Source organism: Salvelinus fontinalis, chromosome 11 (assembly GCF_029448725.1).
Source record: "Salvelinus fontinalis isolate EN_2023a chromosome 11, ASM2944872v1, whole genome shotgun sequence".
NCBI lineage: Eukaryota > Metazoa > Chordata > Actinopteri > Salmoniformes > Salmonidae > Salvelinus > Salvelinus fontinalis.
Window position 1 is genome coordinate 41,252,559 of NC_074675.1, and position 15,579 is coordinate 41,268,137.

At 43.0% G+C, this 15,579-nt stretch overlaps 1 protein-coding gene across 8 annotated transcripts in view; it reads left to right on the forward strand.

Annotated features, from left to right (window-relative positions):
* Window positions 1–15,579, forward strand: part of LOC129866085 (chloride channel protein 2-like) — a 249,482-nt gene that overhangs the window by 171,988 nt on the left and 61,915 nt on the right. For 5 of the 8 annotated variants that reach the window (XM_055939252.1, XM_055939250.1, XM_055939256.1 and 2 more), the window contains 10 exons: window positions 110–238; window positions 393–526; window positions 868–945; window positions 3,199–3,222; window positions 4,749–4,827; window positions 8,309–8,434; window positions 11,419–11,503; window positions 13,671–13,772; window positions 14,169–14,253; window positions 14,790–14,945. In XM_055939252.1, the coding sequence (XP_055795227.1) occupies window positions 110–238; window positions 393–526; window positions 868–945; window positions 3,199–3,222; window positions 4,749–4,827; window positions 8,309–8,434; window positions 11,419–11,503; window positions 13,671–13,772; window positions 14,169–14,253; window positions 14,790–14,945 (998 nt within the window). The remainder of the gene's footprint in view (window positions 1–109; window positions 239–392; window positions 527–867; window positions 946–3,198; window positions 3,223–4,748; window positions 4,828–8,308; window positions 8,435–11,418; window positions 11,504–13,670; window positions 13,773–14,168; window positions 14,254–14,789; window positions 14,946–15,579) is intronic. The other 3 variants (XM_055939251.1, XM_055939257.1, XM_055939255.1) reach the window with 1 other exon arrangement.

Genomic DNA, 15,579 nt, shown 5'->3' on the forward strand with positions numbered 1-15,579 from the left:
TGTGTGTGTGTGTGTGTGTGTGTGTGTGTGTGTGTGTGTGTGTGTGTGTGTGTGTGTGTGTGTGTGTGTGTGTGTGTGTGTGTGTGTGTGTGTGTGTGTGTGTCCACAGCACAGAAGTGGATGTACGGAGGCTTGGAGAGTAATGTGTTTCTCCAATACCTGGCCTGGGTCACCTACCCTGTGGTGCTCATCACCTTCTCAGCTGGCTTCACACAGATACTGGCCCCACAGGCCGTAGGTAAGACACACACACACACACACACACACACACACACACACACACACACACACACACACACACACACACACACACACACACATACATAGACCAATATCAACTTGGTGTCAATCACCATAGCACCATAGCACCATAACCCCCTCTCCCCCTCTAGGTTCAGGTATCCCAGAGATGAAGACCATTCTGAGGGGTGTAGTGCTGAAAGAATACCTCACCTTTAAAACTTTTGTGGCCAAAGTGATCGGCCTCACCTGTGCCCTGGGCAGTGGCATGCCTCTGGGAAAGGAGGTAACAGACACACTCAGTACAAATTATTCTCACCACACACACACCTCTGACGCGTACACACACAACGCTTTTCTCACAGTCAGGCTTGTATGAGTGTGTCACATGTTGCTGCCAGTACAGTACAGTCTGTTCCACTAGCTATGCAGACACACACTCCATTTGACATCCAGCAGATGCAATCTGGCTTGAATGCTCCTAAAATCAATCAATATATCTGTGATTCATAGGACAAGGGGTTGTCACAGTGAAACACAGAGACTGGCGCTGACGTGGGGTTGTGGTTACACGTGGACCAAGTATTTTAGGAAATCATTCACAAGACATTCTCTCTCCCTCTCTAGGGTCCGTTTGTTCACATTGCCAGTCTGTGTGCTGCACTCCTCAGCAAGTTCATGTCTCTGTTTGGTGGAATCTACGAGGTAAACCACACCTGGACAAGTACACACACACACACACAAGTTACCACATTGTTATCAATATGATCTTTCAGAAGGAAACACCACGCAGAAATATGTTGAACCATTTATTATGAAATGAATAATGCAAGTCTTGTCGATATAGACTCTGCTCCTTCAGGGTAGCTCAATGCCCAAGCAAAGCGTCAATATACACTGAAAAAATATATAAACGCAACATGTAAAGTGTTGGTCCCATGTTTCAAGAGCTGAAATAAAATATCCCAGAAATGTTCCATATGCACAAAAAGCGTATTTCTGTCAAATTTTGTGCACAAATTTGTTTGCATCACTATTAGTACGAATAAGTGAAAATATATGCACTTACTACTGTAGGTTGCTCTAGGAAAGAGTTCTGCTAAATGTCTAAAATTGAGAAAAAATATAAATGTATGCACTCACTACTTACTGTATGCAGCTCTGGATAAGAGTTCTGCTAAATGACTCAAATGTAAATGTGTTAGTGAGCATTTCTCCTTTGCCAAGATAATCAATCCACCTGACAGATGCTAATTAAACACCATAATCATTACACAGGTGGACCTTGTGCTGGGGACAATAAAAGGTGGTGATGGGGTGTGTTAACCGAGAGCACAGGCTCTGCCTGAAACTAGCATAGGAACAAACAAAGTATATAGTAGTCACGAGACGAATCTGCTACATTTATCATCACATTTAAACCACAGTACCACCACAGTACATCGTATCACTGTAAGCAAATGCATACTAGCAGTAGCAGCAAGCAGCAGCAAGAGATATGAGCAGAACCGGTCAGCTAAATAGACCTCCAAAAAAGGCAGGCGTGATTGTTACTAGCATCTAATTGGTGCAATCTCAGCTGATGCGTCAACTGAGGCGGGCACTTGGGTTCCCTTTCTGAACTGGCTTCACTTTATTAATCCTTTGCTTTCTTCTTTCAACACTATACTTGCCTCTGATATTTCACTTCCATAGCCTAACTTTTTCACAGTACTCTCCCTTATGCACATCACATTTAAACCATAGTACCACCACAGTACATCTTATCACTATATCTATCATCTACTGTAGCCACTGATCATGCAGACAAACCAACTCCACTATGGTTGAGATGCCATAGTAATTCACTGAACAGGCTCATCTCTCCCTTTAGACAGAACTGTACTGTAGTTTAGCTATGTATTGAAAAGTTTCCTTGTTTCTCTGAACTCCTAAATCAGGCTGATCGACATCTTTCCCTCCCTCTCCCTCTACTCTCTCTGATGGGGGTAAAATAAGCTGTGATAGCTCTGTCAGTGCTTAGGTGGAGCTGTGAGAAACACACACTTCTGATTCTCCACTCTGCTTGTTCCTCTTCCTAATCGATTGCTCCTGTCTGCGTCGGCTTAAAACAAGGCATGTTAGTGGGCTAGCTCAGAGGAAAGACTTGACTTGGCAAAGAAGATAAAAACATGTCACACATGGCCAGTTTAGAGAATGTTTTCTGTCTTGACTGTTTCCGAAGGAGCACATGTCCAGAATGCGTAGGTATTTCTTTGGTTACACACACACACACAGTACGTATATTTACAAAAGTAACATAATAAATATTTCAACTAGCATTTTATTTGCTAAATAATTAAATACATCTCATGTGTAATCTCCCTAGCTATACTACAGGGAGCGATAAATAAATGTAGCGATACATAAATTAAGAAAAGTTTTGAAAGCAAGGGAGAGAGTGATGGAGGTAAAGACGGACAACCAGGCAAAAAGGAGTAGAGAGATTGAAAGTTGAAAGACTATGTTTGTTCCGCTTGGGCCTTAGGGGACAGAGGGAATGAGAGAGAGGGAATCTTTGATTCATCTCTCTGTACTCTGAAGATGAGAGTCCCTTGTTCCCTCTGTCAGTGTGTGTGTGTGCGTGTGTGAAGGGACGGGGGCTGGGGGGGCAGGGGCAATGAAGAATCTTTGAAGCAAACCCCCAAACCCTCAAGTATGGAGAACTCCTTTGCTACATACCCGTGTCTGTCTGTCTGTCTCCCCTTAATCTTCTTCTCCTTCTCTCCCTCGGCTCCCTCTAGCCTCTTTCTCCTTCCCTCATCCTCTCTCTCTTTCTCCCTCCTCTCTGTGTTGTATCTGTACTCTATACGAATATGGTGCATTTTATGGCATACTAATGACAAGTGTGTGTGTGTGGTGGTGTTTAGTACACATTCACACTCACCTCTCTGTTTCACTCTAACATGCTGCTTAAAGGAGCCAAGCCTCATAGGAAACAAGGTAAAGCTTGGCTGGAGATGAAGGGCAGAACATCCACCATAACTTCCTCCTCTCCAGAACTCCATATCCCATCTCTCTACCACCTATTGAAATTACATATCTGTAATCCATCTATAGTCCCATGCCATACTGTGTTTGCAGAAGTTTTATTACATTCGACCGTACCATGTGGTTGTTTGGGCAGTGGCACAGATCCAATCTCTCTGTGCCATTTACCAAAGTAAAGCAATTCAATATTTTGAAAACTGTTTTATGAAAGACGTTTTATATTTGCAGGAATGCTCTTCGCTATTTTGAGTGTTGAGAAACAGAAACTATGAGAGTTGAGAAACTATGAGAGCATGCTGCTTGGTTTTGGCACCAAAGCTTTAGTTTTTTGTGATTCCACACAAATTACTCTTCCATCCATGCATTTGTTCATTAAAATATTCCCTAGAAAGTGATCATGTTTAGGAATAAACACTTTAGCACTCAAGCTAAAGTGGAAAAGGGTTCTTCATATTTCCTGGTCGGAGTAAGTGTGACAGGCAAACGGAGGCAAACGTTTTAACTCAGCATTTCCCAAACTCGGTCCTGGGAACCCCAAGGGATGCATGTTTTGGTGTTTGCCCTAGCACTACACAGCTGAACCAAAACACTACGCAGCTGAACCAAAACACTACGCAGCTGAACCAAAACACTGCGCAGCTGAACCAAAACACTACGCAGCTGAACCAAAACACTACGCAGCTGAACCAAAACACTACACAGCTGAACCAAAACACTACGCAGCTGAACCAAAACACTACACAGCTGAACCAAAACACTACGCAGCTGAACCAAAACGCTACGCAGCTGAACCAAAACACTACGCAGCTGAACCAAAACATGCACCCCTTGGGGTGTCCAGGACTGAGTTTGGGTAAACGCTGAATTAATGAAATGTGCCCATTTGAATCTTCAAGAACTGTAAGATTGAAGTAAGATTGTAAGATTGTAGGAATTGTAAGATTCTACTTATTAGTGCCTCATGAGCTTAGTTCAGTCCTTGTATCCATAGCTCTGTCCATGAATTTGAGAGTGGATACATTCCTATCCCTCAGCTTTTTTTACTGAAACGGGTGGGAGGAGGCTTTGTTATTGTTTCATGGTGAAATGCGTTATGGGTAAAAATTATTTTAACTCTGCATTTCATCCACAACAGCTCTGACAAGGGAAGGTTGAGCTATACTTGCTGCTGTGCATGCTAATTGCTAACAGTCGTTAGTGAGACCTGCCCTGGGGGAAGTCAGTGGGCTGACTTATTGATTTAAATCTAGTTTATATTGCTCTTCGTCCTGTTTATTATTTTGTAAATAATGTAGTAGCTTACTTTTGGCACTTATTTATTCACTATTTTTGCACATAAAAGACCTCCCCTTGGACAGAAAAGCGTAACATCCTTGTATGCCTCCGTCCACACTGCTAGGTCTACATCCACCCGACAACGGCCTACCTCATAGGGTGTGTCTGTAAATGTAAATACGCCTCTCCATATGTGTTTACAGAATGAGTCGAGGAACATTGAGATGTTGGCAGCTGCTTGTGCTGTGGGGGTCGGCTGCTGTTTCGCTGCCCCTATTGGAGGTGAGTGACACCAACATCCCACTAGACACAATCTCGTTGAATCAATGTTGTTTCAGTGTAATTTGTCAACGTATTCTGACGTGGAATCTATGTTGGATTTGAAAAAAGTCGTCAACATAAACTGTTTTGAGGGTGGAATTTCAACATGATTGTCATCATGGTAACCAAATTTCAACATAGACAAACCTTTTAAAACAATGTCAGATCTTCGACGTTATATCCACTATCAGGGAAAAAAACAATAGGCTGGGCAACACCTACTGTAGAATTGATCTATTTACAGCTACCCTTGGTCTCCCGTCCAGGGTTTTAACGTAGCCTAGCCCTTAGCTATGATGATTGTCACAAACTATTACCAATGTGCTATCCTGAGAATGCGTGTTGAGAGATCTCCACTTAAAAACGAAATAGATTCACTGTTGCTATCGAAGTCATTCCAAAGGATGGGTTTAACAGAGCAAATGAAACGTGACCATGCTATATCACTCTTATATCATCAATGATGCTATTTAGGCCTATATATACGTATAGCATTTTGCAAAGTCATCAACAGCTATTGTCTCAATTCAACCCAGGATTCAACAACAAATAGACTACTGTCATGATGTTGCCTGCTTGGGTATTGCAAACCCCATCCCCCTCTCCCTGCCTCTCCCTTTCCACAACAACCCATGCGGTGATCACAGAGACGTCGTAAATTCCTGAGAATCTCCTCATGGCCAAACAGTATTAAGAGAGAGGGTAAACTTTCAGGACAAAGGAATTTTCTCCCACCTCACAGAACTTGAGGTACGAACATATTTCATGTTCCTGCAAAAGTATAAAAGATCGGTGGGGAGTCCAGCTATTAACATGCCCATTGGCCACCACGTGGGAAACTCATGAGAGACTGTGGGACTACATTACCATACCGCTGTTTATATAATAACCTCAGATATGAGGTTTACATCTGTTTGTTGTATAAAATGAATGAGTGAGTATGATACTGTTTGTATAATTGTGTAATATGATTTTGGACTGTTTAATTAAGAAAATACAAATCCCTTTTTGATTTGAACTAAACCCGAGGACCCGCCCCTGAGCCAGTTGGGTCAGACATCCAAGGACAACCCCTTCCTGCTATCTGAATAAAAGTCGACTCTGAGAAATTACCATTAGACCATGTTTTCTCTCCATGGGGAGAACGAAGGTTAAGGTAACATTGCTGAATCTTTAACCATACCACATGGTTAAACTCTTATACGAATAAGAACAAGTTTTGATATTGACTACTAGTCTGCAGCTAGGAATTCGGTATCATTGAACGCGAAGAAAGACAACCGCCGAAACATCCATTCTATAACGAATGTCACTCTGAACTACCCACAATAACCGAGACAGAATGAACTCCAACCAAAACGAACTTCTCTCCAACGATCAAGACGACACACACCGAGCGTAACTATATATATAAATTGATTGCAATTGTTCCCGAATGAGTGAGCGTTCATGTGTAAAGATTAGCATGTCAATTGTTATAATTATGGACTCTGTAGTGAATTCTTAGTCGAACGCAACTTTCCCTTTGTCTAACAAGCCGCAATGCCGGTTCAGCCCACTAGGGCATATTTCTCCCATCATTTCATGTAACTATTTTTAAGTTTGTTTGTTTGTTTATGCATTTCTGTGAATTAGTTAGTTAGTAATAAATAAATGATTTAAGACAATTGATGTAGGGATGACTCATAGTGAAGACTGGGTTCGTGCAGATAATCAACAATTTACGATGTTTGGAATGAGACTAACGTGAGGTAAAGTAAATAAATAATTCATTAGAGGACTATTGATCAGATATGAAAATATCTGAAAGGTTATATTGGGAAATTATAACCTTGTAATCTAATAACTTTCCCTGGTGCCCTCGAATTCATAGTTAATGTAACGTTCGTCTTGTGGTGATTGAACGGACCAAGACGCAGCGGGTGATGAAGACATACTGAATTTATTAAACAGACGAAACACTGACAAAACACTAGAACAAACTACAAAACAAGAAACGAAGGCAACAGACCTGGACTACGAACTTACACGTAACAAAGAACGAACAGGGAAAAACAGACTACACAAAAACCGAACGAACGATACAGTCCCGTATGGTGTAACAAACACTGACACAGAAGACAACCACCCACAACAAACAGTGTGAAAACACCTACCTTAAATGACTCTCAATCAGAGGAAATGAAAACCACCTGCCTCTAATTGAGAGCCATATCAGGTCACCCTTTAAACCAACATAGAAACAGAAAACATAGACTGCCCACCCAAACTCACGTCCTGACCAACTAACACATACAAAAACTAACAGAAAACAGGTCAGGAACGTGACAGTTAATTAGTTACGTTATTACTCAAGTGATCGCGTAATCCCTAATTACAGGAATCTTTGATAAAAACTATAAGTCTTCAATTTAACGATAGCAAAGACACGACACTACATAGGCCTATGATTTCAATCTCTGGTTGATTTAAAATGTAATGAAATGTAGTGATATTGAATTGTTAGGTTGTCAACTCAACCAAATATAAAAATGTTTTATTATTATATTTGTATTGTACTTTTTACCCTTTTTTCGGGATATCCATCGCTGCAACTCCTGTACCGACTCGGGAGAGGTGAAAGTCGAGAGCCATGCGTCCTTCAAAACATGCCCCTGCCGAGCCGTACTGCTTCTTAACTCACTGCTCGCATAACCCGGGAAGCCAGCCGCACCAATGTGTCGGAGGAAACACCATTCAACTGGCGACAGTGTCAGCATGCATGCGCCCGTCCCATCACAAGGAGTCGCTAGAGTGGGGGACAAGGACATCGACATCCCGGCCGGCAAAACCCTCCCCTAACCCGGACGACACTGGGCCAATTGTGCACCGCCTCATTGGTCTCCCAGTTGCGGCCGGCTGCGACACAGCCTTGGATCGAACCCGGGTCTGCAGTGACGCCTCTAGCACTGCGATGCGGTGCCTTAGACCGCTGTGCCACTCGGGAGGCCCAAATATAAAAATGTTGAAGGAGAGTTCCATCTGTGCCATTGACTTAGTCTGGCTTTAATTCCAGTTTGTCTACAAATTAACAATTGATATGTCCATCTCAACCAAAAATCTATGTTAAAGAATAGGACTAAATCAAACATGAATTTAAAGTGCATTTACATTTTGGTTTGATTTGATTTAGTGATAACACAATTGAATTTCAACTCACTTTTGGCAGTCTTTTTGAGTGGGTAAATATATAGGTTGTGATCTCATTGATCAACGTCTCAACCAAATATTACGCAATTATTCACCTTGAAATTACGTGGTGTGCCCAGTGGGATAACACTCACTGACAGATACACTGGCTGGGTCAGAGATTGCAAGGTTTGCTCTTCCCCCTTCACATAGTTACTTTGATCATGTTTCTGTGTGTTCCTGAGAAATTGATTAATGTGTGTGTGTTTTGTAGGTGTGCTGTTCAGTATTGAGGTAACATCTACGTTCTTTGCGGTGAGGAATTACTGGAGAGGGTTCTTCGCTGCTACCTTCAGTGCCTTCATCTTCAGAGTCCTGGCTGTGTGGAATAAAGACGAGGGTAAGACCGGTCTAGATGTATACTGAATGAAAATATAAACGCAACATGTAAAGTGTTTGTTTCATGAGCTGAAATAAAATATCCCAGAAATTTTCCATATGCACAAATAGCTTATTTCTCTCAAATTTCGTGCACAAATTTGTTTACATCCCTGTTAGTGAGCATTTCTCCTTTGCCAAGATAATCCATCCACTTGACAGGTGTGGCATATCAAGAAGCTGATTAAATAGCATGATTATTACACAGGTGCACCTTGTGCTGAGGACAATAAAAGGCCTCTAAAATGTGCAGTTTTGTCACACAACACAGTTTTGCCACAGATGCCTCAAGTTTCTTTCGGGAGCGTGCAATTGGAGTGCTGACTGCAGGAATGTCCACCAGAGCTGTTGCCAGAGAATTGAATGTTAATTTCTCTACCATTAGCCTCCTCCAATGTCGTTTTAGAGAATTTGGTAGTACTGTCAACCGGCCTCACAACTCCAAACCACGTGTAACCACGCCAGCCCAGGACCTCCACATAGTCTAAGACCAGTCACCCGGACATCTGATGAAACTGGGTTTGCACAACTGAAGAATTTCTTCCCAAACTGTAGAAACTGCTCACCTTCGATGGCCATTGGCACGCTAGAGAAGTGTCATGAAAATTAAAATTAAAATGATTAGAGACAAGGTCAATCACCAATCAGGATATTACTTTATTCAAAATGTATTAATTACATTGATTAATTATTGCAATAATGAAGCTGGTCGACGAACCACCCTTAGATGATTCATTGAGAGCCCAACAAACCGATTTGAACCACAGCATTTTATAGCAAAGTAAATCCTCCTGAATGTTCATAACAAACAACAGATGTGTGGAATGGGTCAAAAGATTAGACTTTGTATGAAAGAAATGAATAATTCACAGCAGACAGTATCTGCGGTAAAGACTGTTCCCATTGTATGGAAACCAGAGTTTGGCCCTCAAGACGAGGGCTCTTAACTCGTACCTCACAGTACAGAAACACCAACTCATTCTATGGCATAAATCAATTGTCAGCTCAAACTATCTCTATCTTGAGTAAACACCATGTCCTTGACCATACCCAGACTAGCTGCAGGGAGCTGGAGTGGAAACCATCCCTTTACTATTTGTTAAGTATAATTGTTAATATTAAACAAAACAGGTAAACATGTTAATTTCTCTCTCACAGAAGTGTGCTCTTTATTGATGAATCCCGGTTTCAACTGTACTGGGCAGATGGCAGAAAGCGTGTATGGCGTTGTGTGGGCGAGCGGTTTGCTGATGTCAACGTTGTGAACAGAGTGCCCCATGCTGGAGGTGGGGTTATGGTATGGGCAGGTATAAGCTATTGACAACGGACACAATTGCATTTAAATGATGGCAATTTGAATGCACACCGATACCGTGACGAGATCCTGAGGCCCATTGTCGTGCCATTCATCCGCCGCAATCACCTAAAGTTTCAGCATGATAATGCGCAGCCTGCATACTCACCAGACATGTCACCCATAGAGTATGTTTGGGATACTCTGGATCGACGTGTACGACAGCGTGTTCCAGTTCCCACCAATATCCAGCAACTTCACACAGCCATTGAAGAGGAGTAGAACAGGAAACAATCAACAGCCTGATCAACTCTATGCATAGGAGATGTGTCGCGTAGCATGAGGCGAATGGTGGTCACACCAGATACTGACTGATTTTCTGATCCAGACCCCTACCTTTTTTTTAAGGTATCTGTGACCAACAGATGCATATCTGTATTCCCAGTCATGTGAAATCCATAGATTAGGGCCTAATGAATTCATTTCAATTGACCGATTTCCTTATATGAACTGTAGCTATCTGTAAAACTGTAAAATCTCTGAAATCGATGCATGTTGGGTTTTATTTTTGGTAAGTGTATATGGGTCATTCCACCAATTTGGTGCCTTTTGAGATGTGTGAAAATAACTTTTGAATTCACAGAATTTTAAATAAAAAAAATAAAAAAATGACTATCAAGGGTCAAATAAAGTAACAGGGATGTTACATTGGCCATAAATCCCCTTGTGAAATGGGGATTGGAAACTTGTGTGTAACAGCAAGAGGCACTTGAGTGCAAGCTTCACAATTTGTTTTGTTAAGATTTCTACCCTGTCTATCAATGGGTAACAGGTTGACGTGTTATGCTCGACCCACTCAGTTTTCCACCCCAAAACACCAGAAAATGATACAAAATAGTTCAGCCAGCTCTCCTGATTTTACACCATCATTAGATGTTGAATTTTTCAGTTCACGTAATAGGGTTGACATTAAAATGAGGGACAGATGTAAAGGATTCACTAATCACATTAAATAAATAATAATCTTTCAGAAATGACTTTGTCAAAGCAACATCATACCTAAGGCTTTACAATGATGGGGAAAACGTAGGGGTTAAGTGGGTTAAAATCTTCCTAGAAGTCAGAGGGTGAACGGAGGAACATGTCAAAATGACGAATTTTAGCACTTTAGCAAGTTTTATTCATATAAAAAATCAGATTTATTTAACTAAGCAGGTCAGTTAAAAACAAATTCTTATTTACAATGACTGCCTACCCCAGACAACACTGGGCCAATTGTGTGCCGCCCTATGGAACTCCCAATCACAGCTGGATGGGATGCAGCCTGGATTTGAACCAGGTACTGCAGTGACACCTCTTGCACTGAGATGTAGTGTCTTAGACCACTGCGCCACTATCCATGTGGTCTAACTTAAACGGCTCCTCATGAAATATTAAAAGGCTTTTAAAATTCAATATTGGTGCACAATTTCTACTTCATATATCTAAGTGATGCAATAGGCACTCATTTCGTGGAACAACCCATACAGTATACTGTATATTGGCACACGCAATCATTTATGTAAGGTCTGTACTGTATATAGCCTCTTAAAAGCATTTTGATAATGATGAATCACTCTCTCTCCATCCCCCCCTCCCTCCGTCCTACACAGAAACCATCACAGCTCTGTTTAAAACCCGTTTTCGTCTGGACTTCCCATTTGACCTCCAGGAGCTCCCAGCCTTCGCTGTCATTGGGTGAGTCTAAGTTGTCTTCAATTAGCTAGTGAGGTCTTCGTTGCCTCTGTTAGCCAGTGAGCTTTTCGTTGCCTCTGTTAGCCAGTGAGCGCTACGTTGCCTCTGTTATCCAGTGAGCCCTACGTTGCCTCTGTTAGCCAGTGAGCGCTACGTTGCCTCTGTTATCCAGTGAGCCCTACGTTGCCTCTGTTAGCCAGTGAGCCCTACGTTGCCTCTGTTAACCAGTGAGCCCTACGTTGCCTCTGTTAGCCAGTGAGCCCTATGTTGCCTCTGTTAGCCAGTGAGCCCTATGTTGCCTCTGTTAGCCAGTGAGCCTATGTTGCCTCTGTTAGCCAGTGAGCCCTACGTTGCCTCTGTTAGCCAGTGAGCCCTACGTTGCCTCTGTTAGCCAGTGAGCCCTACGGTGCCTCTGTTAGCCAGTGAGCCCTACGTTGCCTGTGTTAGCCAGTGAGCCCTATGTTGCCTCTGTTAGCCAGTGAGCCCTATGTTGCCTCTGTTAGCCAGTGAGCCCTATGTTGCCTCTGTTAGCCAGTGAGCCCTATGTTGCCTCTGTTAGCCAGTGAGCCCTACGTTGCCTCTGTTAACCAGTGAGCCCTACGTTGCCTCTGTTAACCAGTGAGCCCTATGTTGCCTCTGTTAGCCAGTGAGCCCTACGTTGCCTCTGTTAGCCAGTGAGCCCTATGTTGCCTCTGTTAGCCAGTGAGCCCTACGTTGCCTCTGTTAGCCAATGAGCCCTACGTTGCCTCTGTTAGCAGGTGAAAGCTGGTGTGAGTGTTCAGGAGGATAGCCTCCTGACGTTAGTCACCTAACATTGATTATTCAGCCAGCGAGGTGGTGCATTTAGGACATCTTATTTTAGCTTGCTGTTACCGTAGTAGCGTAGCCTCCGGGCTTACCACATAACTGAATTAGACCAGAGCCTCTCTCTCTCTCGTCTCTCTCTCTCTTTCTCCATCTCAGAAGAAAGAACAGCCATCTACTACTTAACTCTGCGTGGGCTCCCAAAGAGAAGAAAATCCCTATTTCTTTCTCCTCTTTTCTCCTTTTTGTCTGGTGGATGTCCTCCCTCTCGTGATCTGAGCAGTGAAGCTTTGACTCATAATCTAACAAAACTCTGCCTCCGGAGAACAGCCGTCTTATTTCACATTTAGAGAGAGAAAGAGTTTGTGTGTGTGTCTGTACGCACAACCCTTTATGTGTGTATTTCAGTATCCTCTCCCTCGCCAATGCCTTGATGTCTTATGGCGAAAGTCGGTCAGTGTTTCTGTTAACTCGGACAGGGAGAGAGAGAGAGAGAGGGGGGAATTTGTCATCTCTGCTACATGCTAGCTGGGGAAAACCTTTGTGTAGTAAACTTCTTCTAGCCTCTGGATTTATGTTTCAAACTTTCACTGGTACTCAGATGTGGTGTTCTGAGATATACATACGTGCACACGTGCACACACACACAAACCAGTGGAGGCTGCTGAGGGGAGGACGGCTCCCCTCAGCATGGCTGAGGCTGGAACGGAGAAAATGGAATGGCATCAAACCATGTGTTTGATGTATTTGATACCATTCCACTGATCCCGCTCCAGCCTTTACCACGAGCCCGTCCTCCCCAATTAACATGCCACCAAGCTCCTGCGACACAAACACACACAAACACACACACACACACAAACACACACACACACACACACACACACACACACACACACACACACTTATACATACACACACACACACACACACACACACACACACACACACATTTCAGAGAATAGCTTTAAAACATGTAGAAATGATTCTCCCTCATCTATTCATCATTTATTCAGTAGTATTTGACAGAATTCATTATGCAGGAACATGAATTTATGAGCATTCATATACTTGGCTGTAGATGAGGGGGAACTTTGGAAAGTACTTTTCAAAGGGCTTTGCTTGATTCTGGTGGCTGGAGAAACTGTCTCTCTCTCCTACTGACAGTTACACAAAGTGGACACATACTGGGTACTTTCTTAAAACACAAACATATATACATGTAAACCTGTCCCTCTCTCTTTCTCTACCTTTACATTTTCTTAATTTAATCTCCCTGTCCCTCTTCTCCATTGCCCCCCCCCCCCCCCCCCCCCCCCTCTCCTCTCTCAACCCTCCCTCCTCTCCCCTCCTCCTCTCTCCACAGTATTGCCAGTGGTTTTGGCGGGGCGTTGTTTGTCTACCTGAACAGACTGATAGTCCAGTTCATCAGGAAACAGAAGACCATCAACAAGTTCCTCATGAAGAAGTAAGTCATGATGTCATCAATGTCAGACAGAAGCCCCTACTGGGTCCCAGATAGTCCCTGTATCCTAGTGTCCCACAAACACACTAGCGCACACACGCACGCACACACTAGCGCACACATAGATAGATTACTCTGTGAAATCAGCTCTATTGATGCAGATCTCTCCACAGCAGAGAAAAATGAAGACATTCATCTTGACAAGTGTTTATTAATGAATGGTGTTTACTTACTCCCTACCAGACTGATTAATTAACTATCCTCAGATTTCTAAATTAATATAATGTTCTGTACATCACGCAGCCGTGGGATGGGTTTGAGGACAGTTTGGTTTTGTCGAGTTAACAGTAATGACTAAACACCCTTTTGCTTTCTCCTCCTCTCCCCCTCTTCTCTCAGGCGTCTGCTGTACCCAGCCCTGGTCACTCTGCTGGTGTCTACACTAACCTTTCCCCCCGGCTTCGGACAGTTCATGGCAGGCAAGGTTAGTTCCACTCAGTTTTTTATTTCTTGACATAGAGGCAGAGTCTACCTCCCACCCTCTCCTCTTTCTGTCTCTGTAATGAGAGGGTGTCAGACTCTTGGTGTATTTCTGCTACAATAAGCTGTTGATTCTGTTTTTCCCTAAAGTCTAGCTACAGCATCACACACAACTACACACCGTCTTCCAGACCCCCACTCAGCTTCACAAGCCTTAAGCCAAACCAGTTCAAATTAAATCATCACATCCATTGCCTAAAGTGAAACTGCTTTCCATATTGGTCTTCCTAATAAAATGGATGTGTTGTACCCAATTTCAAATCACCTCCTAGCACCTACCCCATGGCACTTCATGTAGATTGGGATAGCACTAATGTCATCGCTTCTCCTTTCCCTCTGAATGGCTAGGATGAATTCTTGATGTGTTGCTTCGGGTTAGGAGCTAGGGATCAATATGGGATATATAAAAATATAAAATGCCTGTTGACTTTAGCCCTCTGCCTGTCTGTTATGTTGTCACTTACTGTTTCCCCCATGCAGCTGACCCAGAAGGAGTCCCTGGTGACGTTGCTAGACAACCGGACATGGGCCAAGCAGGGCATAGCCGAGGGGTTTGACTACATCGGCAACTCCCAGGCCTGGAATCACCCCCAGGTCAATGTCTTTGTCACCCTCGTCCTCTTCATCGTAATGAAGGTAGGCACACCATCATCATCATCATCATCATCCACTTTGTTCTCATCTCTCCTCTTCTTTATAATCACCTATTCTTTTTTAATTCCCTGTTACTTTACTCCCTTCCCACTACATGTGGCGTGTCTCAATAGTCTGAAGTAACGTTCTTCCCATTGACATGACAGGTGAAGGTAATATGGCAGGATCCTGTCCATTCATTTAAATGAAAGGAGAGGAGGCCGTTGTGGAGAATTGAGACCCATCCCAGTGTTATATGAGGGTTAGACTTGTGGTGTATTGAGACCCAGCCCAGTGTTAAATGAGGGCAGGTGAAGCATCAGGTTATTACCTTGTTGGGATTTGATTAGGTTTTTATGTAACCTTTGTTTAGGTTCTAGCAACTCAAATGAAATGTCCCCTTTTAAAAGAGAACCGCAGAACTGCTGTTGTAAATCTTGTTCGCTCGCTGTGTCGTTTGTGTATGAAAGAGACAATAGGCTGTGTAATGCAGTTAAAGTCCCTGGATAGAGAGAGAAACAAGGAACCACAGAGGGATAGAGAGACAAAAGTGGGTGGATAAAAGTTATATAAGCCTTAGATATTGAGTGTGATGATCCTGCTGTAATGGAAGATAAATACTCTATACACTTTCTCT